Source organism: Electrophorus electricus, chromosome 15, assembly GCF_041902795.1.
Source record: "Electrophorus electricus isolate QZ-2024a chromosome 15, ASM4190279v1, whole genome shotgun sequence".
In the NCBI taxonomy this organism is placed as follows: Eukaryota; Metazoa; Chordata; class Actinopteri; order Gymnotiformes; family Gymnotidae; genus Electrophorus; species Electrophorus electricus.
This window is the reverse complement of record NC_137511.1, coordinates 26,702,144-26,724,628: the sequence shown is the minus strand read 5'-3', so window position 1 is coordinate 26,724,628 and position 22,485 is coordinate 26,702,144. Positions and strand designations below refer to the sequence as shown.

General features: G+C 50.3%; 1 protein-coding gene across 2 annotated transcripts in view; it reads right to left on the bottom strand.

Annotated features, from left to right (window-relative positions):
* fmn2b (formin 2b) overlaps positions 1–22,485 on the bottom strand; it is a 45,730-nt gene that overhangs the window by 22,607 nt on the left and 638 nt on the right. For both annotated transcript variants that reach the window (XM_081697976.1, XM_081697975.1), the window contains exons 1-7: positions 21,112–22,485; positions 16,868–17,040; positions 14,131–14,281; positions 12,917–12,978; positions 9,805–10,928; positions 9,265–9,406; positions 4,467–4,554 (exon numbers count right to left, since the gene is read on the bottom strand). The exon at positions 21,112–22,485 is cut by the window's right edge. In XM_081697976.1, coding sequence (XP_081554102.1) covers positions 4,467–4,554; positions 9,265–9,406; positions 9,805–10,928; positions 12,917–12,978; positions 14,131–14,281; positions 16,868–17,040; positions 21,112–22,485 — 3,114 coding nt within the window. The remainder of the gene's footprint in view (positions 1–4,466; positions 4,555–9,264; positions 9,407–9,804; positions 10,929–12,916; positions 12,979–14,130; positions 14,282–16,867; positions 17,041–21,111) is intronic.

The following is a 22,485-nucleotide window of genomic DNA, read 5'->3' as shown; positions in this document are numbered from 1 at the left end:
CTATAATCCGACACCCACCCGCCCGAAAAACCCTGCATCGTTCTCCAATCTTGTCCAGCCAAAGTTAAACAATGAGGGCAACGGTGCAGAAGGCATCAATTGGGGTGTTAAACGTAATTCCCCGGAGTTGGGCTGGACATTATAGCCCCAGCCAAAGAAGTTGGAGCTAGGGCCCCAACACCTAGAACCAAGAGAGGACAGCCCAGCACCATTTCAGCCAAGCAGGAGTCATTCCCCATCCGCTCAGATCAAGTGTCGATATTTACAAGAAACCCTGCATGGTCGCAACACTCAGCGTACGCCTCCAAATGGGGTCGGCACCCAGAAATTGGACTCAGTTCTCCTCCCGTCTGTGTGAAAGAGCTACAGTGAAATTTTCCAGCTTCCCAGATACTGGTAGGAAAGAGGAAATTATATTCAGTGTAATTTAATTCTCCAGTGTCTGAGGGAGTAGTCGCTCTGTCTCTATTAATCACATAAAATAGTAGTTACATTATAAAAAAAGGTGTTTGTAGTAAACAGAGAAAATTATTGTATATGGAGAGAGCGAGCAAGAGATTCAAAATTGCAGAGTTTCCAGAGAAATGGATCGTTTCGGAGTAGAGGTCCTTCATCAGCTGTGCAAGCAAAGCGATTCTGTGCTGCTAGAAGCTGAAACATGATTTAAACGTCTGATAGCGTGTAACATTCATTCCCAGGGGACCTAAAGTTCAGAGAGTATAGAGCAGTGTACCCCTTCTCAGGTTACCTCACATCGCTGCCATAGCAACAACCACCAATCAATACAGTTTTCAATAGTATTCAATTGCCTTCTTAGCTCTGACGTTACACGGATATTCAACAGAATTCATCAATCCTCTTGGTTTTTCCAATGTACAGCTGATTAGCTCTCTAGAAAGACCTAGTAGATATCTCTGAGGACACGGCAACTGTGATCAAAAAAACAAACAAACTGATCTACATCCTCAGAGCGGTGAACATTTGAAGGCTTCACCACCTCTACATCTATAACTACAGTACTGTGCAATCAGGCCTACATAAACGCGTGTTAGAAAAAAACAGTTATGTGGCGGTCTACCCTTCAGCACTGTTTAAGTGAACAAACGTGTCGCCTTCGGTTTACATCCCTACAGGCGACATGGGAAATGACGAGCTAATGACTTCTTTGCAGGGTAGACTTTGCAGGGCACTGACCAGCAGGGCACTGACCAGCGTCTTTGAGGAGATGGACACGCCTGTGGAGGACTCGCACATGTGAAACTCCACAAACGGCCTAGCCAGCAGGCCGCAGGGGAGACGCGTTTCTGGGAGCTTTTGGTCGAGACGTTTCAGAATGATGCATTGAAAACTGTTAAATCAGACATTCTAATCAGACATTTGAGCAGTTACAACTGGCCCATGGAGTACAGCTATAAACTAGCCAAGACAATGTTTATTAAGGAGACTAAGTAATGTGCACTGTCCCAGATAATCTGAACAAAGTAAAAGTTTGTTATTTTTAAGGGACGGGACAAGATGTGAATTCTACTCAACATTGGTCTTTCATCAATCTCATTGGGCTTTAAACAATTTTTTTTGGAAAGGTGCTATCCAACATTTTTCCCACAAAACGCACTTAGATAGAAACATAGTTCAGACGAGAAGACAACTTTGTATGGTGACTCCACACGAGTGTCCAGATCAGTTGCAGGACTTCTAAAACCTGGTGACTACATGGTCTCCTAATGCCCCATCTGGTGAACCGTGACGAACTCTCAAGGTGAACGGCAGCACAGTTCAGGGGGTTGTTGGGTCTCAGACAGCCGAGAGAGTTGGGAAAGGAGTTAGAGGAGTCTGTACATGGCAGAGAGGAAACCCACGTCACGCGAGCCTGTCAGATACAGGCCTTCAGAACTGCATGGCATTTTAGGACTAAAACATGATTAATTAACTGGCCGTGTGTGTGTGTGTGTGTGTGTGTGTGTGTGTGTGTGTATTAAGATGAGGAAATAGAACCCCAGTAAAAACCACAAACACTGCACTAACCAAATTACACAGACCTGTACATGCAACCTCAATAAATACTGCATAAACACTACACTAACCAAAAATACCCCGACCTGTACATGTAACCCCAATAAAAGCGACAAAACCCCGTACAACAGTGAATATCTTCATCAGGCAGTACAAGTTATCAGTACTTGGTAAAAAGCAGCAATACTGAAGCTATATGAACATTAATGTGATAATATGAGTAATGAGGTGTGTTTCCGTGAAAACATTTGGAGCAGCACGTTCGCAGGTGTTTGTAGTTTCAGTGAGTGAACATGGAAAAATACAAGATGACCAACAGTTGTGTATTAAATGTTTTTCAAACATAAACGCCAAGTGTTGGTTTGCTTTGTGAAGGCTTTTGTGCGTTAGTTGGCTGTGGGTGTGCAGTAAAAGCTGCCAGTACCAAAAGGTAAAACCAAATGACGCCACACTGTTATTCATCTTTTCACACAGCATGGCCTCTCCATGGAGAAATGGAGAGGCCCGGTGCGTTCATCCTCATCATCCTCTAGGGCACTAATGATGTCTGTAATTTGGGGATTAGTTTTGGAAACTAATCTTACTTGAGAAAAAGAAAAAAACAAAAAAACAACAATATTAATTTTTGCTTGCCGGCATTCAGGGAGGCATGTTCAAGTGAATGCGTGACCATGGCTTTCTGATGGAGTCTCAACAAATAATTAAACCAATGTAAATATACCCCCCGACCATCCCTCTGTGTGTGTGTGTATATAATGATGGCCCAAAATCACTTCTGAAGATTACGATGCATAAAAGGTGCGTCACCTCACGCAGGGACTCAACGATGTCATATCCCCTCGTCCCCAACTGGTTAAGCTCTGGAGAAGACAAACGTTGCAGCCAGTGGGCCACAGACAATCCAAAGAAAGGTTACAGGGAAATGACATCACAGGGGGGGGAAGGTGTTGTAATTGCAGCGTGAAAAACTGGCAACCACAATAATGGGAAAACATCAAAGAGCACACACAGTGAGAGAGAGAGAGAGAGCGAGAGAGAGAGAGAGAGAGAGAGAGAGATCCTCTGAAATATCAGACTGGATGTCTAACAAAGGACTGGTATGATTACACAGAGCTGAGCCCATATGAAATAAACCAGACCATGTGAGTGAGTTAGGAAACGTATAAACACATTGATTGGATGAAAATTAAAGTACAAATTCTCAGGGCACCAGTTATAAAATATACAACATTTCTTGCTTGGGTGGGTGGGTGTGTGTGTGTACATACATACACATACAAAAGAAACACTGCAGAGATACAGAACACACCAGTAAATGAACTCTCCCAGTTGCCCAGTATCTAAACTCATCTGGTGTGGATGTACTTCAAAGCTGAGTACTTCCTCTCTGTTCTGACCTCCGGGTTTTGATGTGAGGGGCATAAGCGCAAAGCTACAGGAACAGACCAACACTCCAACTCTGAAGATGGAGGCAATTATTTAGTTAACTGATTAAGCACAAACTCGAGAATGGGACACACTTGTTATTAAATCAAGCTAGAATTACACTTTAACCTCCTAACAGGGATTTTCCTCTAAACCCATCTAGAGTTTTAAGGAAGTTGAGAGGGTGGTCAGAAGAGTGTTTAATGAAGGTGTTGAGACCTGCGATTGAGCCCAGTGAGTACTGCAGTAACACCACACCACACCCCCCCACATCCAGGCGGACCATTGCCATAGCAGCACATGGCACAGATGTGCAATTGCGCAGCATTCGTTTAGTTTTTCTTCATGTTTATTTGGAAAGCATCAAATGCTTCCAAATATTTGCATGAGAGAGAGAGGAGAATGTGTTTCAGGACACAGGCAGTTTCAGCACTAAATGCCACTACTGCTCAGAAGTTTGCTCAACACAAACACAATGTTGGCAAAACGTTTCAAAAGATTTTCACAAGGACCAATAGTGTGACCTCTTTTTTTTTTTAATATATTGCAGATATGGTTTATGAGGGTTGGGGGAGTTATTGACAATTTGGGGAAGTGGAGTAGTGTGGTCAGTATTTGCCCTCATCCTTGAAACGAAGAGTGTTAAGTACGATGCAGGAGGGTAAGGTATGTCCAGTGTTAAGTACGATGCAGAGACGAGCCGAGTTCACACTGATGATGGCAGGCGACGGCCCTCACCTACGTTTCTTTTAGACGTTAGAGATTTGGTGTTGTATATGCAAACACTCACAGAAGACTGATCAAGACTGATTTAATAAATAAAATCCAGTGTTCGTCCTGTTTACCATCAAGTTAATTTTGTGTATTGTTTATAGAGTAAACATCACATGCTGCAGAGACATTTATTGCTCAGCAGCCGTAAACTAAGTGGTTTAAGTATTGTGTCTACTGTATGTGGTGTATATCTAGAAGATGGTACTAACGTGTTTGGTGTTGAATATATTTAAGCTTAGTGTTGCATCACTTACCGTGTTGGATGTCCTTCATGTCCAGATGCAGGCTGGACATGAGAATTCCCACAGCCTGAGAACGCTTGTTGTTCAACAGCTTAACCACCTGTCACACACACACACACACACACACACACACACACACACCCCCCAACAGTGTCAGTTTGGCTGCAACACACAGCATCTGAGCAGTACACGTTACTCCATACATAAAAAGGTCAAGGGTTCATCGCTGCCTCATCTACAGGTGTGAGCAGAATCCATCAGCAAGAGTTACATGTAGCCAGAAGGTTACCAGTTCAAGTCCCACTACTGCCAAGTTTCCATTTGTGGGTTCCTGAACAAGACCCTTAACCCTCAAATACTCAAGTCGTGTTCAGTCATGACTGCAAGTCGCTTTGGATAAAAGTGTCAGCTAGATGGAGCAGATGTAATGAACACGTCACCCTTCTGCAACACACAGCTCGATTCAGGGCCCTTGAAGCTGACGGTAACACACGTAAACAGGTGCTGGACAGATGCCACTGTATTATTTACAGAATGGTGAAAGATTTTGTAACCAAAACATTTTGTGTGAGATTAAAGAAAAGCATAACAAGAGAGAAGAGGTTCATAGTGTTCACATCTAAAACAGTCCATAAAACAGGAAACAAGCCATGTGTGTCTCCTGCACAGAGATCTGTGGTCACATGACAGGCTGCTGGAAATGTGCTGACTGCACTAGGAGAGGATCTCCAAAAACCTAGAGGGAAGATGGGAGATTTATATTTAATACTCAAACCAGCCCATCTGGCACCAACGGTCACGTCACACTCAAATACTAAATGAGACTCGACCACATGATTGGTTGACTGGATAATTAGGTGATTGGATAAGCAGGTGTGCGCGTGTTCCGTATATATTGGCCACTGAACGCCCCCCCATACACGAGAGGTCCTGACCAGACTTGGGCTTCGTCCTCTCATGTCTTTCTGAACCCTGCTCGCTTGCTCTTCCGCGTGCTCCTTCAACTTTGCCCTCATCGTGTCTTTTAGCCAGCTCGCACCGACTCTGTGGTCGTTATGGCCCCTGGAAGAAATGCCAAAATGGTTTGGCGCTCACGGTTTCCCACTCGTAAATCACGAGGATTTGTCGGGTTAAAACGCCAAAGGAAGGAGAGCAAGACAATTACAGCAACTCACTCCAATTAATTTACATTACTCGGTTGTCAAAAAACACAAAAAATAAATGCATAGCAAGAGATTACATTTATGACTTCAAAGCATATCTGCCAAGCCACACCAGAAACATTTCTGCAATCACTTAAATGTTTTTTTTTTTTTTTTAAATAAAGTCAAATAAGCAGTCTAACAGGTTTGAGGGTAAATTAATCGAACTTCTCTCATTGAACTGCGAGGTCTGCACTCCCTCAGAGTTCCACCGGACACTACCTGACCTCGCCTGACCCCTGCTGCTCCCACGGCAACCAATTCCTGCCAATTACACGGATGTTGAATATTATGACTGACACACAGAGGGGGAGAGATCTCCGAGGAGGGTTCGAAATTAATAGAATCCATTTAGCCATCAGCCAGAGGTGCGCGCGTGCACACACACATTTGATTATATAATTGCACTGGATGGATTTCAGTCTCAGTAGAGAGAGAGAGAGAGAGAGAGAGAGAGAGAGAGAGAAGGCAGGCCCAGGTTCCTGTTCTACCGCTGAAACCGTCCGAACAAAGCTCCGTTGTTTAAATTGCATAAGTAGATGTGTCGGCGCGAGACAACAGCCAGGTCAGCACTGGTCACCACTGGACACCCCTCATATGCGAGCACAGCCCAGAGAAGAGTGCAAAACAGTTCTCTCAGACACACACCCCCCCAATAATCATTCCCACAGTGACACGGAGCTTTACACTTTTACGACCGTCACGGTCACAAAGATCCCGCCCTCCTCTCCGACACTCATTTGCATCCTCGTTAAACACACCTGTTGTGAGCACAACAAACTAGACTTTCACTAAAATCACTAAAATATGTGGCATGTCAAAAATAGACACAGAGGCACAGGTACACATGCCCCCAGCTACCCTCATTTGAATTTAGAAGGTTGCCCTGGATTTGCAACTGCTTGGTTTCAACATGCTGACATGTTCCTCACAAACGCACTACACAGCACATAAACGAGAGAGAAACTGCCAACAGAAAACGTTTCCAAACCGGCATGACTAAGTGAAGATCTTGCATGCTAGTTTAGTCTTTATTCGTGTGGAACACACTGACGACTTGCTGGACTTTAATGACTCTTAATGGTTTTTTCCCCTTTTTTCCTAGAGCTCATTACGAGTGTCTGCTGCTTGGCGTCCACCGCTGCCAAAACACAACCGCAAGCGTTAAAAGGCACGAGACAGACAGCGAGAGAAAATTATCCAGTCCGGATAACATTCCTGCTATAAGCACAGATTATATAACCTGTTATATGGAGAAGAAAAAACCCTTATATTAACCAAGCTTGCAATGGGCTGATGACGTGTACGAACAAAAAAAAAAAAGGCCCTCTGCCAACGCCAGCCAGCATCCCTTGCAATTAGACAAAAGAAAACATTACTTTATCAAAAGCAGTTTCTTTCCTGGGGGGGGCACGAGGGATTCCAATTATTTCAATCAAACCGCTGGCTGAGATAATGTCTTAAACATGGGACTCCAGCACCTTCCGCACTCAACCGCCAGCTGTTCCCGAGGTCAGCCAGTGCACAATTCTCAAATATTTTTATTTGGTGAACGCAAAAAGCCTCGGGCGCCTTGACAAGCTGTACTTCGTTCAAGGAATGCAGGTCTGTTAAATTACCATCTCATTTGACTTCAGTAAACTCTTTAAAAAAAAACAACCTCCAATTTAGAAGTCCACAACAAAGCGATTCGGTTGGAAGAGACGTGAAAAACTCTTCAAATCACACAATGAGATTGCGGAAAGAAAAAGAGAAGAAAGTGTGTGAAAGGCTACATAGAGAAGGAGAGAAGGAGTTTGTCGTTTCCTCTGTGCCGGGAGCACTTGTGGAGTCTCCGCTATGCCGCAGGTGAAGAGAACCTTCCAGGACAAAAAGGAGCCAAGACACTCTCGGGAAGAGGCTCATGACCCAACCACGGATGCATCTGCCCGAACCATGCCGGACGGAAACGGGCCAAACGGCACCTGCCCCGCCGGGCCGTGCGCGGTAAAGCCGGCTAGGCTCCAGCACACGCCGGGACAGCGAGGTCTGAGCCCTCAAACGGCTGTTCGGGAACCTCAGAACGTGTCCACCACCATTAAGGACTCAAACACAGATGTTTGTGTTTGAACAGTGTCAGTACCAGTCAGCTGGCAGACAGACGTTAGGTCTCCTCCACACAGGACGACGCCATTCCGTCAATTCCGATAACCACGGCGGAACGAACTGGCCAGTGCTTACGGCCAATAACAATGGACGTGAGACCACAAAGTGACCAGTGAGAGAGGCGGTCTGAAACGCCATACTTCTGAAACACATTCATACAACAGGTTTACCCGAGAACGGGCCCAGGGGTACAGATGTTCTGAATCAGAGAACTTAAATGTTCAGATATTAGAACAGCACCAACACATGCCTTTTGATTCGCGTTCATTAATACACAACATCGGAGAGCGTCTGACAGACAAGTTCAAGAGCGTTGGGTTGGGTCAGCGCCGGAGTTAGGTCCTCACGCCCCAACTTGAGTGTGGCGGGCGTCGGTGCACCGACCCTCGGGACGGCGGGAAAATTCCCAACCTCCGGAAAGCAACCTGACTGTGTGTGTGGGGAACACCATCTGCTTCCACAAGCCAGACAAAGAATTCCACAGGCACTGTGAGGTCTTTGTAGACCACACGGGAATCTGGGGGTTTGGAAGGCCGCTGGGAATACCGGACCTGCACCCCGAAGGCCAAGCAAAAGACTCCGCATATATGAATACATTTACATAATTAAAGGATATTGTTTCTAATTGCATTCATGCATTCTGTAACGCGAGTCCCAAGGCCTACCGGAGCGAGGGTACGGTACTGATCCGGGTGGGGGGGGGGTTAAAGGCTTCCGAGACAGAACTCGGCGTGCCCGGTAACGGGAGAGCGACGCTGGCCAGCCAAGCTGATGATATGCGCATATTTATGCCGCATGTTCATGCTGGCTCCAGGCACAACGCAGCGGTAGAGGTGCACTGTGTCAGGTGCACCCACACAAACGACCTCCACCTTTTATCAGGAACTGATGTCCGTTTATTTACTCATTAGAATTTCCTATTTTGGGGGGTTTGTAGACGGGATTGCGTCCAAAACAGACGTCCGCGGAGATCCAGGTGCATTATCTGCGCGGATCTGTGTTGACGGACTTTATCATGTTCTCGCTTGAGGGGCTGTGGTGGAATATTACTTCATAAACAGATGGACTGGGGGATGCAGACATGCTCAGTCCAAAAGGGTTGAAATGTGGCTCATTACTTTATTATTAAATGGCCAAAGGGCCAGTACATGGAATCTGTTAAGACTAAGAGTGACGGACAGCTGAGTGTTTACAGCAAACGCACAGTCATGACACACCAGATTTACTGCATTTACTTAAGACAGAAACACAGGGGAAATATATACCCCCATGCAAATATATACCTCCCCCCAGGCTACAATGTCACTGATGCACACAGAGATTTTTCAGTGCATGTACCCAGAAATCAGCTCTCATGAGCTCCCTATCACGAGAACGTCCCAACATATACACAACCGGCATAGAGTAACCTTTACATGCCATGTAGGGGTCCACACAAAGCTATGCCCCCTTCCCTAACTCACCTGCTTGGTTTTGGATTTGGTGATGGTGTCAGAGAGAGGTTTCTTCTTCTCCTTCACTGCCGTTTTGGAGAAGAGCTCCACAAACTCCTCAAAGTCCACGGTGGGCTCCTCGATCTTCTCCCAAAACAGAGGGCTTGCGTCTCTGACGAAGACAAAACGATATACAAACTCAACCACCATTACAGAGGCACTGATAACTGTACGGTTCGCTGGTTAATGGCAACAACTCCACTAGTAAGCAAAACTTTTCATCTCTGCCCCCCCCCCCCCCCCCCCACACACAACCACCTCCAGACTTCATGTAAACCTCCAGCTCCTCTACAAATCAGATGGCGTAGCTCATCGTTGCCTGGTGACATGACACCTAAAAGGTCTTCCGATATAATTATTGCTCCAGCCACAGCTCACGTCATTACCCACACCCACCTCCACCCACAGCAGACGTCGTCATTACCCACAACAGAACCACACACACAGCAAACATCATTACCCACAACAGAACCATCTAAAGCAAGGCATGATGGGTAACTGCTGGGTTACTTTTTGGCGTGGAGCTGAATCCGAGTCCAGTAGAGAGGCTTCATGGGCCTTGGAGGTTCCACAACCCCCTTGCGGGGTACTTTCTCCTGGGCTGCAGCCAGCGCGTACAGTCCGAGGGGCAGGGGAGGGGGTAGAGAGCCGTGTCCGAAGGAAGGAGTGGGGCAACTGGCCCCCGCAGGGAGAAAATGTGGCAAAGAGCCAGCCAGGCCTGGTGGAGGTGGAGGTCTGTCACCAGGGAGAGGTGGGGGTGGAGGGGGTGGAACAGCGCCTGGTAAGGGTGGAGGTGGAGGAATAGAGGATCCAGGCAGAGGCGGGGGCGGAGGCAGTCCAGGCAGAGGCGGGGCCGGAGGCAGTCCAGGCAGAGGCGGTGCAGGGGGCGGGGCCGGAGGCAGTCCAGGCAGGGGCGGTGCAGGGGGCGGGGCCGGAGGCAGTCCAGGCAGAGGCGGGGCCGGAGGCAGTCCAGGCAGAGGCGGGGCCGGAGGCAGTCCAGGCAGAGGCGGGGCCGGAGGCAGTCCAGGCAGGGGCGGGGCCGGAGGCAGTCCAGGCAGGGGCGGGGCCGGAGGCAGTCCAGGCAGGGGCGGTGCAGGGGGCGGGGCCGGAGGCAGTCCAGGCAGAGGCGGTGCAGGGGGCAGGGCCGAAGGCAGTCCAGGCAGAGGCGGTGCAGGGGGCAGGGCCGGAGGCAGTCCAGGCAGAGGCGGTGCAGGGGGCGGGGCCGGAGGCAGTCCAGGCAGAGGCGGGGGGAGGGGTAAAGGCAGCTTTTGCTGCTGCTGGCATGTGCACACAAACTGTCCCGTTGCTGGAGAAGCAGTTACCAGCAGCTCAGGGACGGAGCCCTCAGGCCTGCCCTGCCGCACCTCACTGAGCCTGGGCCAGTCTGGAGAAGGCACTTTAAACCTGACGCTCTCGTCCACGGGGGAGGTCTGCACAGACTTGGCCTCCAGCGGCAGCAGGGCGGTGGCCTCCGTCTGGAGGTCCTCGTGGCTGCCGCACTCCTGGTCCAGCAGAGGGTGCTGTTTCTCCAGCTCGGCGATCTTACTGCGAAGGTCCTCGATCGTCTGCTCCAACTGCTGGATAACAGTCACGTGTTCCTGTTTTAGCCGCACGGTCCTCAACATGGACTCCTCCTGTGGGAGAAGGGGAGAGAGAGAGCACGTGTGTGTGTGCGGGAGAGAGAGGCGGAACACTACGATTAGGATTACCTGCTGGGCTACAGATGCGCGCGCACACACACGACTGTTTCATGAGAACTGAACACAGCAGCTTCAACACAGACGCAGACGTCTGAGTGACGTGCTTTAGTAAATCCATCACACCATTTCTACTCCATGGCAGTAAGAGAGCGAGTTAATCTGGAGAGAGACTCGGGTGTTCAGTTAACCAAGCCAAGGTAAAATCACAACCACGTATGCACTGTTCAACACAACAAGGAGTGATGAAGTGCCTGCGCTTGGGCCTGTATGGTTGGGTGAGAGCCAACCGTTAGCCATGCTGCTGTGGACCTGGGGCAGAGGATAGTATCTCTCTCTCACACACACACACACACACACACACACACACACACACACACACACACACACACACACACACACACAGAGAGAGAGCGAGGACCTTGCAGATCTAACAGACCCTTAGTCCAACTGACCTCACACAAGCCAACAGTAAAAGGCAAATCTTGGCCAGGACAGAACAACCTCAAAAAAGGACTCAACCCAAGAGACCAGAAACTAACACTACGATGTTGGTGCACCAGCATAGCACGAGCTCCAACCCACCCTCATTTGCCCTTAGCAGAGAAAGACCTAGAACACGAGCGGATCAGTAAATACTTAACGTGCCACAACTGCCCGCGAAGAGCCTGTGAATGTATGCACCGTATACCCAACCACAGCCCTGGGCAAGCAACGACCTTTAGCACCACGACTACGCTCCATTACAGCAGTTAGCATGCCCTCACACTCACCCCACCTCCTCCCCGCGGGGGCATCTGGGACGGCCACTCGACTCCTTCGCCAGCTCCTGCAGAGAGGCGATGGGGGGCCGTACAGTGGTGAGCAGAACCTACCCAGGAGGCAGAGCGATTTGATCTGTTTGTCCAGCAAACACTCCTATCTAGCTTGTGTTTGTGTTAGTTTAATGGGGGGTAATTTGGTAGGGTCAGTGTGGAAATGTACATTGTCTGAAAGAAAGTATGCAGGGGAACCAAACGCGGGGGAGGGTACAGTAAAGGCAGGTAAGGACCAAGCATCCCTGCCACAGCTACTGACTGGCTCTGCTGATCAGGTACCACGTGGCCAGCGTTTAGGACTGCCCAAGACACTTACTTTCTCAAGAAAGCACAGCAGCAAGTTGGTCCATAATTAGCGGCCTCGACAGGGCAGAGCGGCTGACGGACCCGAGAGCGCCCCTTCGGAAGTAAGGTGGATTCGTTCAGTCGGCTCTTCACCTCCTTTGTGAAGCCCATCACGCTTCCCTCATGGCCTCGCCAAACGGAGAACTGAGTGGAACGTCGGCATAAAACTTAAGGGCTTGTTTAAAGAGGCACGCAGGCAAAATGATGCAGCCACAGACGATGCTCCATGCACATTTACACCAATTCTGCCCTCTACTGGTTCACTGAGGAAAGTGCAGTGTCAATTAAGTTCCTCCCAGATACCAAAAGGATTCAAGTTACTACACATTTTGTTATTCAAATCACATAAAGGGAAACACACACACACACCACTAAATTTTATAAAGTAAAACAATTATTCTGGGCCTCTAAATATCAGTTCTAGTTAAGTGAGGTCCCAGGTTCCTTTATTCAGGAGACAAGTATAAGAGCAAAGTCACCAAGCAGTTCAAAATAACATTTTCCCCTGCTGAGTTTTTGGGCCGTTACTGATATAAAAAATACAGCAATAAAAACACCACTTGGCAGGCAAGACACCAAACTGTGCCACAGAGTCTCCCCACAACCCTGCAGCCTCTCGTGTGGAAACGCCGGGCTGAGCGGTGCGTTCAGAGGGAGCCGTGACCTGCCTTCACCTGAGTTCACAGCGCATGAGCCAACATGCGTTCAGCTTTGAGGAAAAAAGGTTCCATGTGGGAGGTTTTTAAGTTAATGAAGTTATACCTGAAGGTCTTTGATCTCTTCTTCTTGTTTCTTCTTCAGCCCTACGACAACAGCCTGGTGCTCTGTAACACACACACACACACACACACACACACACACACACTACTTACAGTGTGAGGACAGTAGAACTGCTGAACACTGCAAAGAAGTGCACACAAATACACACGAACACTGCAGCGCCAAACTAGAACTGGTCGATGTGGCCTAAAGATCCTACTTTATCACAATATACAAAATTTATAGTTGACCAAAAAAAAAAAAAAAAAAAAGGTGTTATGGCTTTATCGTTGCTGTTATAACCAATCTGGTAGATGAGAAAAAATATATTTGGACTGCTGGGAGCTCAAGAGAATGAGAACTTGCTGGCCCACCAAAAACCAGAACTGTTTAGGAGCCACATTGTGCAGTGTGTTGGCAAACTGAAGATGGTGGCCGAGACATTGTGGAGGAAGTGGTTGATACGAGCTTCACAAACGGACGGAGATGGAATGTGTGACACTGGTGTTTCTTGTAGGAAGCACACAAATACAGAGAGGGAGAGCGAGACGACTACAAAAAGTTAAAGTGTATTACATCTGGCTATGCAAAACATGGGCATAACCATCTCAGCACTGCTGTAAGAACCTGTAAATCTGATTACGCAGTGCTCGAGTACTCCCTGGGAGCACACGCACAAAAATATTTAAATCTTTTAAAAAAAAACACAAAAGTTCTTCTCAAATGTGTTTTCTGGCCAATTTCTCATTTAGGCCCAAAGAAGCAAGAAAATGAAAACGACTACACCTGCCCTCTGAGTAAAATGATAAAGACGAGCATGAAAAAAGCCAAACAAGATTCATTACTCACCCTCATCACCTTCTATGGGCATAAATGCAAAGCAAGGGAGAAACATTCAGTGTAAAATTCCAGAGTAGCAAACTTCAACCCCCCTCCCGCGAATCCTACCCCTGCCCACGCCCCAGACTCCGGGACCGGAACTCTCGGTGCTCCGACTCCACCTGCTCTTGGCGGATTCAGGAGTGTGAGCCATGTTTGGACTTCGCATTGTTATTTTTTGTTTGACCACTCGGGGACACTTGAGCAAGGAAAGGAACGTCACTACAGTCCGAATAACGGATCAGCACTCCTCACACGAGAGTAAACGCGCGCACTCCTGGGGCTTTTGGGGACAAAGCTGTGTGTGTGTGTGTGTGCGCGCGCTTACACACACATACCAGCTTCGGTGTACTTGAGTGTAGGTATCTCTTCGGTTCCCACTCTGCTCTGTGGCCACAGGGATGAAACGTGACCTGCTAAACGCCCCTCAAAGGGTTCCAGTGACAAAGGTGGTTGACTCACTGGGGCCCATGTGTACAACTGGTCTTGCTAGAGAGAGAGAGAGAGAGAGAGAGAGAGAGAGAGAGATATTAGAGAAAAACTGCAGACGTGTATTGTGAATAAAGTGCATTGATTTCATAACTAAATGTCTGATGGACTACTGTGACTCCTGTCAACACAAAGCAGACACCAACAGATCCACGGGTCACAGGTCAGGGGTCATCTCTAGGGAGCAGCAGTATCTACGCACTCATGTGGGCTGGGGCCAGTATTGCCAACGGCCAAAACCATGATTTTCACATTTTGCTTCAGCTCCCAGAAGCTAAGAAGTGTCCACAAAAAACATACTCGGTGTGTAAACAAAAAACAAACAACAGAGCCACAGCTGTAGTCCTGATCGTCTAGCCAACCAAAACGAGGAGCCATACGGCTGCAGTCCAGACTGTGCTGGCTGGCGTGATGCAGCTCAGCAGTATCAGTGCTAGCCTGAGCTTTGCATGAGCCTGGGTAGCAAGACCTTCAACCCTTAAACTGGTGTCTGTGACCAGTGAGCCGTTTATCACCTCTGAGATATGAGAAGGATGTAACCGGGTGTGTACGCATGCGCGGGCGTGTCATGAAGCCAATTTAGTGATGATCACGTTAAAGCACCAATCGCCACAGTGACCTTACGGTAACTACAGAATATTCACATACACCAGGCAAGTGCATATTTGAGCAGCCAATAGGAAGCCAAGCGTTAGACGCACGAGTGCGCAACACGTTTTACACACGATGGACCACATGAATTGACAGGTACACGCAACAACGTGAGAGCATGTGGACAGGGCTTACACACACACCACAAACACTATCAGAGGACTCAGCGTCAATGCTGAGGGCCGGTCACCATGGAAATCTCCAAAATAATCAAAAGAAATCTTCTTGTTTTATTTTTCAAGAAGTCAGACACCAGGCAGTGGAGATCAGACAAAGAGCACGCACGCACATCCCCACCAGCCGGTCGTGCCGACCTGCAGGTGTTCAAACAGGCTGCATCTCCTGCGGACGGCCTGTTTGAGCTTAAGGCAGGCCAGATCCAGACGGCCCTCACGTTCCTCACCACGCTCCAGCCTGGAAATAGTCAGCAACTCCTGCACAAAGTCGGGAAGCCGAGCCAGCAGGTTCTCGGCCGGAACAGGAGGTCCCGTGGGAGGTCGGGACGTGGGGTCCATGCTGTTAGTCACCAGCGGAGGAGCAGGCGATAGACATGCAGTTACAGCGTCTCCACAGAAGGTGGCAGCGACGAGCTGCTACGACATCAACATGCAAATGAACATTTGCCCCCAAGCAGATGCAGCGGTGTAGTTTGCTTATTCATTCTCTCCCTCGCTCACACACAGACCGGACCAGACTCAGTCACTCAGAGATACAGGAAACTCTCTTGAAAAAATGAACAGACTTCTGACAAAACAAGGTACAGGCACAAGGCTGTTACACAGGCAGGCAGACAAGACACCCACAGGAGGGTGCATGACAAACAAAATATTTTAACAAAAGGAGCTCACACACACACACACACACACACACACACACACACACACAGCTTGCTGTCCTGTTCAGCCGGGTTGAGAGCAGGTTGGCACAAGAGCAGAAGAGAAACCGCAATGTCAAACATTTCACCCTGATCCATGACTCCACATCAGGAAAGATGCTTTTCCTTCAAGCTACGAGCCCTCCTGCGTTCTGCGTCTCTCCGTGGAGAGGCAAGGACCAGATCCGCCGCGCTCCGGCTTCCTCGCATCCAGGACTTGCCAGGTATTGCGCTTGAAGCCTTTACGATCGATGCATCTGCGTGCACGTCGGCTGGGCCGCGGGGCGCCGCGTCCTGTAGAGGCCGTTAGCCACATACTCGAGCCACCATGCCGAACACTTCAGTCCCCGCCGATGGAGAGGGGGTGAGCACGTCGACACGTCGGAGATCAGGCTGCTCCGGGGAGCGTGAGGGGAGGGGAGGGGAGGAGGAGAAGGATTGGAACGATGCCGGACCGCCCCAGGACGAGCGCTCCGACTGGCAGGGATCCGACAGCACGGATGCAGTTTGGCTTAGGAGTCACTTCCAGGTGGTGACATACTGAGGTAAATAAGGAACATGTGCTGAATGGGTGTGTAAGCACACACACACGCGTGTGTGGGCCAGACTGCAGCAGTGACATTGCAGCTTCTCTCTCTCACACACACACACACCTCTCTTGCTCGCTCTCCCTCACAAACACACAAATATGGCATGAGGTGCCACGATTGAGTTGTGCTCAGACACGGAGCGAGTGTGTGTAGTGAGCACTGACATTAGGCTCACCCCCCCAAACAGCTGGATTCGTTCTGCTGGAGAACGTTCCAGACCACCAGATATTCAACACAGCAAAACCATCAGTGCAGCTAGGCAAATCCTAAATTCCAGTTTTATTTGGTGTGTGTGTGTGTGTGTGTGTGTTACATGACTCTTCAATATGACAGACTAACTGAGTATTATCCAAATCATACACAAGCAACACACCATGAGGCATTTCTAACAAGTCAATACTGCAGCGCCAGACGCCTTTAGCAGCTGTACCACACGCACAGTGCGGTGGTTCCAGAGGACGGGGCACTCACGCTGAACTGCTGGCTCACGTGTGTTGTGCTGCCGCCCTGGTGTCGCTCCCCGAAACACTCGCTGAAGGGGAGGAGGAGCCCCGAGGCCAGAATCCGAGAACAGAGCTGCTCCGCCTCCTCCACTGACTCTGCTCTCTCCTGCTGCTGGGAGAACTTCTCCAGCAGAGTGCGGCCTGCGAAAAAGCGAGCTCGAGTTTAAAAAGCATGTTATTTACTCACCAAAACCAGACTCATCATGGCAGGGGGAAAATATTAAACATTTAGTACTTATATCTGTAATAGATAGTACTGGTTAATATTCATATTATTGACAGTGATCAATTCATGACAACCCTAACCGTGAATCATCACCTCACACAACACTTGGATCTCCACATCATTTTCAAAGCCACATTTACTATGAAGGTCTTGGCAGAAACCAAAAACCAGCCATTACACACATCTCCATTAAGCTCGTCATCTCGCCACATCTACACCCTGACCAGCAAACCCCGTTCCCCGAGACCTCTGCACGGTGCAGGAGTGTGTGGGAAGGGACGCTCTGTACAGGATCCGTGAAGGTGGCGATGTCTCAGAGACTCTCCATCCAACGCCACACCTCGTCTCCGGGCCGGCTTGGAGGCGCGCCGACGCAGGAGGCCCTCTCCCAGGGAGGGGGAGGACAGAACTGGGCCCTTCACTTGTACTCGGGGCCACAGACACGTATGGTCACACAGTTCTTGACGACAGACACGGATGTGTCCACCAATGAGTGCGCATACGAGTCAGCGACAACGCAGCTGCTGGAAAAGACACAAGATAGAGAAGAAGAAAAGAATTGGGAGCTTCTCTCCTTACTAGAAGCTCAGCTCAACCACGGAAGATGGGCCAACGGTAAACAAACGCTACGAATAACTATGGATGTTCTTGCTAAGAAAGCACACAGTGTGCAGGTCAGCAGCAGGTTCCCAGTGTGACGTACAGCTCGGACAGTTCACTACCTGCCGCTCCAGCGGGAGAGCTGATCAGCGTCTAAACATCTGCTAACTGCACGTATGGAGCAGAGCAGCACGCCAGGGGCTCGGGCCAAGCACACGCTCATGCTTCAACACCACACACACGGAGTCAAACAAGCAACGCCCCAGCCCAACACCCGCCCACGTGTACCATGAAACTGAAAGCCAGGTGAACTGGTGTGAACTTAAACCAAAAGTGTATGGAACCTCCGAGTTGATTGATGGGAATTTGTCCGAGAACACGGGGTCAGTTTGGTCTAGAGAAAAACTCCCTTACAACATCTCCCAATACTGGCCGCAATCCCCCGAATACATCACACGGTCCCAAAGAGTTAATGCCCAACAACGGCTTGGGTCTCTCTCCCCTTCTCACACATGGACAGCAAGGCCTATAAACCATGAAAATCACAATAAAACGGGAAAATCAACATGAATTTCAACAAATGTGGAACATTTTGTTAAAATGAGGTGCAGGGTGATGAAGGTTTTGGCTTCTCCGTCAATGAGTCATACTGCTGATGACTGGTCTCCCCCCCGCCCCCAACTCTCCGATGATGGGCAATTCTCTCCTTCTAATCAACAGCCCAGTTTCTTTGATTCAAACTCATTTCCACTGAGATGGGTGGAGGAGCAGTGCCACTCAGGCTCCAAAATAAGCTCTGCACTGACATCACACATCCACTCCTAATAAAGGCAATTCCCAGTTGCTTACAAATAAACCCTCGAGAACGGAGTCGGTCCGTGAACACGCGCAGCAAACCCTCGAGAACGGAGTCGGTCCGTGAACACGCGCAGCAAACCCTCGAGAACGGAGTCGGTCCGTGAACACGCGCAGCAAACCCTCGAGAACGGAGCCGGTCCGTGAACACGCGCACCAAACCCTCGAGAATGGAGCCGGTCCGTGAACACGCGCACTAACCCTTCAGAACCGACCTGGTTCCTGTCCCAGAACGGACTCCATCTCTTCTGCTAATGAATGAATAACGGATGAGAAGATTCAAACCACCAGTGCTGAGTTTATCCCTCCTGGACTCCCCTTGTGGCAGCTTGCGTCTACTTGTGTACTTTTCACAGCGCGGGTTACGGCAACTTTCTTAATATCACACTAGTGACCGTGGCCCCATCATAATCATGTCAGTTTGGTTGTGCGCCGGGGGAGTTGAGTTTTATGAGTGTGAGGGGTGCAGCCAAGCAAAACACCAGCCACACACACCTGCAGAAAGGGTTTCCACTTCAATACTTAAGACATCACTGCTACTGAAACACTGCATACATTTCTTATTTATCACCCAGGTCCAAAATCATTGTACGTGAAAATACCCAAATCAGACACAGCTAAAATGCTCACTAGGGACCGTGTGACGGATCACGAATGAAGCCAGTCCTCAGCGAGACTGGTGAGAGGTGCATCATGGGAAACGTAGTTCTATTAAAAAGCCGCTATGCAAGCGCCTCTCCACGCCGTGTTAACAGCGCGAGGCGGTTTCCTTCCACCTCTTCACCGAGTCTATATTTAGAAGGCCAGCAGCTGCAGCGTTGCAGTCTGCTAAACTGCCCCCAGAGTAACAGCTAGAACGCAGGCAAGCGGCAGGCCTCACGCCAGGGTCTGAAAGCAGGGGATGCCGTGAGATTTGGGCACTCGAGGTCACACCTTTACCCAGCCTGCAAGATTTTACCTTCATCTGTATTCACATACTGGGAACAGCTTTGAGAAGAAGAAACGCAGCACGCAAAATCACATTTCTAGATTGTAGATTAGTGTCCCTGTGGTTGAGTCGCGTTTAACGCTGTAGTTCTAGGTTAGTGCTGCATTTTACTCTAGATTGGTGTGTTTATTTCTAGACTACTGTGGTGTGTTCGAATAGTGCTCTGTGGGCGTTTTGATGAATTATCCAAAACGGTAGATAAACATTCAACCGTGTCATAGCGATTGCATGATATAATTTCATATATTGCAAAGCACATTACAAGTGTGATGTGGGGGGGGTGTAACAGTGACAGAGCACAAGAAGGAGGAAGAAGAGAGAGAGAGGGAGGGAGAGAGAGAGAGGGAGGGAGAGAGAGAGAGGGAGGGAGGGAGAGAGGGTGATTACTAGGAGCCTTCAGCTGCGTTAATGATAGTTGCGCAACCCTACACACACACACACACGCGCATCTGCTCTCAGCATTACAGAGATGAAGATCCATCATCATCATCATTATTATCAGACACATGAGCAGCAGCGGCGAGCTTGTAACACGTTCCTAGCACACGCTTCCCTCCCCGAGACGCAGGTTCCGCATCACGGCTGCTGGCAATGCTTGCACCTCACGTCAGCTCGAGGCACTGCTGAAAGGAATAAAACCCCTCCCCCACACATGTGGGTGGGGTGTGTGTGTGTGTGTGTGTGTGTGTGTGTGTGTGTGTGTGTGTGTGTGAGAGAGACAAAGAGGGAGGGAGGGAGAGAGAATGAAAGAAGCAGACACAGACAAACGGGACAGGCCAGATGGAGATGCCAAAAGCAGGCACACGCTGGAGCTTCACGCCGATAAATTAACTCCCACCAGCACTGAATGACCAGAATAGATATGCAGACAAAAATAAAGCCACTTTCCTGCTGTTCTCTGTAAATTTCAAAGCGAGAGCCACATTCTATCCGACAGCAGGCCGACAGCTAAAGCCCCTGGTGCGCGTGTTCAAACGCGTACATCCCGGGTGCTGTATGGTCAGAGCCAACACACGAGCACCATTAGAGAGAGACGTCTGCGCATGGGAAGACGCAAACATGACCACATGTGCACTTCTGTGGGCGTGCGAGAGGGAGACAAGCAAGATTGTGCACGCGTGTGTGTGTGTGTGTGTGTGTGTGTGTGTGTGTGTGTGTGCCCCTGCTGTAAAGAATGGTCTGTTAACAGCCTGAAACATCCCCCCACAGGCCTTTATTTTCCCACCTTATCCCTTTAAGTCTTTTTTTGAATTATTTCTCCTCCCAAAGCTCATTTCTGCACCCATCCTCAGGATCCATCACAGACCGAGACGCACGTGCACACATATGCAGCTCTCCCATCATGCCTCACACCAGACGCTTTCCTGCCAGCACGCCATAATAAAGCTTGTTTGCATTCAAGACTTCAGTACATGCGGTCTCACGGTCTCTTTCTCTCTCTAACACACACACACACCCCTGTCAACCTACTGAAGTATATCCAGGTTTGGCTTTGAGCAAACGCAAAGACACACACGACATCGGGGCAGTTGGTCTGGCTCACCTGTGAACACATCCTGGAAGCTGCATGTGGACACCTGTCCTGCAGAAGCCCGCCGGTTCCGCGCTCCCAGCCCGAGTGTCCCCTCCGAGCCTCCGTACTCCAGGTAGTCCTCCGATCCCGTTTTGGCTGGGAGCGGACGGAGCTCTTCGGTCCAGTCCGCGGAGCGGCTGATCGGTCCGGTGGCACTGTAGGAGCGCTGGCGCTTGGCGCGCCTGCGCTCGGCCCGAGCGGCTGTGGCGGGCGCGAGTCGTCCGCGCCGGGCGACCCGCGGGCTGTGGGATGGGGAGGGATTGGGTGAACATGCAGGAGAGCTGAGCTGCCTCGTCGTGGTCTTCACGTAGGAAGCCTGGACGGGCGGGTAGGGCTTAACCGTGGGGCTGCCCGCGCACGCCCCCACAGTGGACTTGAGGAGCCGCGTGGCCAGAGGGCTCTCCGACTGTACCCAGTGCGGGACGCTCACGCTGCTTTTCCTCCTGATCACGACCGGGACCTCCTCCACCCCCGAGGGCAGCTCCAGCGACGGGGCCACGTGCAGCCCCTGGCCCTCGGACAGCGTGTCCGAGCTGGCGGCGTCCTCCTCGAGCGGAGGGTCCACGCCGGCCTCTACTTCAGCCTCCTCCGTGGCCTCCACCGCGCTCTCAAACGAGGCTGTGAGGTCCGGGAAGCTGGCGACGCTGGTCGTCTTGGAAACCGGGCCCCGAGCCTTCCTCCCGGTCTCCTCGGTAACGGACGGAGCCGCCGGAAGCTCGGCCGTCTCGCACTCTGGCTCCTTTGTCCGGGTTGCTACGGCGACACCAGCACAAAGGGCCGGGTTGGAGCCACCCGGCGTTCCGTCAACACTCTCCTCGTATCCCTCTCTCCCCTCCGGCGCCTCCCTCTCCCCGGCGCGGGAAGCAGAGGTTACCTTCCGGCAGCGCACGTCCGGCAGCGCCTCCAGCACGGTTAACTGCTCCGAGTCAGGAGTGGGCGTGCTCCTGGTCTCCACCACGCCGTTCCAGTCGCGGGGCTTCTGCTGGCGCTGGAGCCGGATGGCCAGCTGAATGTCGGCCAGCAAGTCCTCGTGCTCCGCCGCCGAGTGGAAGCTGTAGATGTCCGTGTCCGAGCCGGAGCTTCCCTTCTTCTCCTCCTCCTCCTCCTCGGGAGCACCCGGCACGCCGGCGGGCGCCGGCCGCTCCGCCTCGGCATCGGACTGGCCGAGCTCATCGGCGGAAAGCTCGGACGTCTTGCCGCCTAGCTCGTCGCGCTGCGAGTCCAGCGCATCCTCCCGGGAGCCGCTCAGGAGACCCTTCACCTTGGCCAGGCTCCGTTTGTTCCGGATGCTGGAGAAAACGGAGGGCTTGGATTCAGCCTTATTTTTCCTCCTGTCCCCGCCCT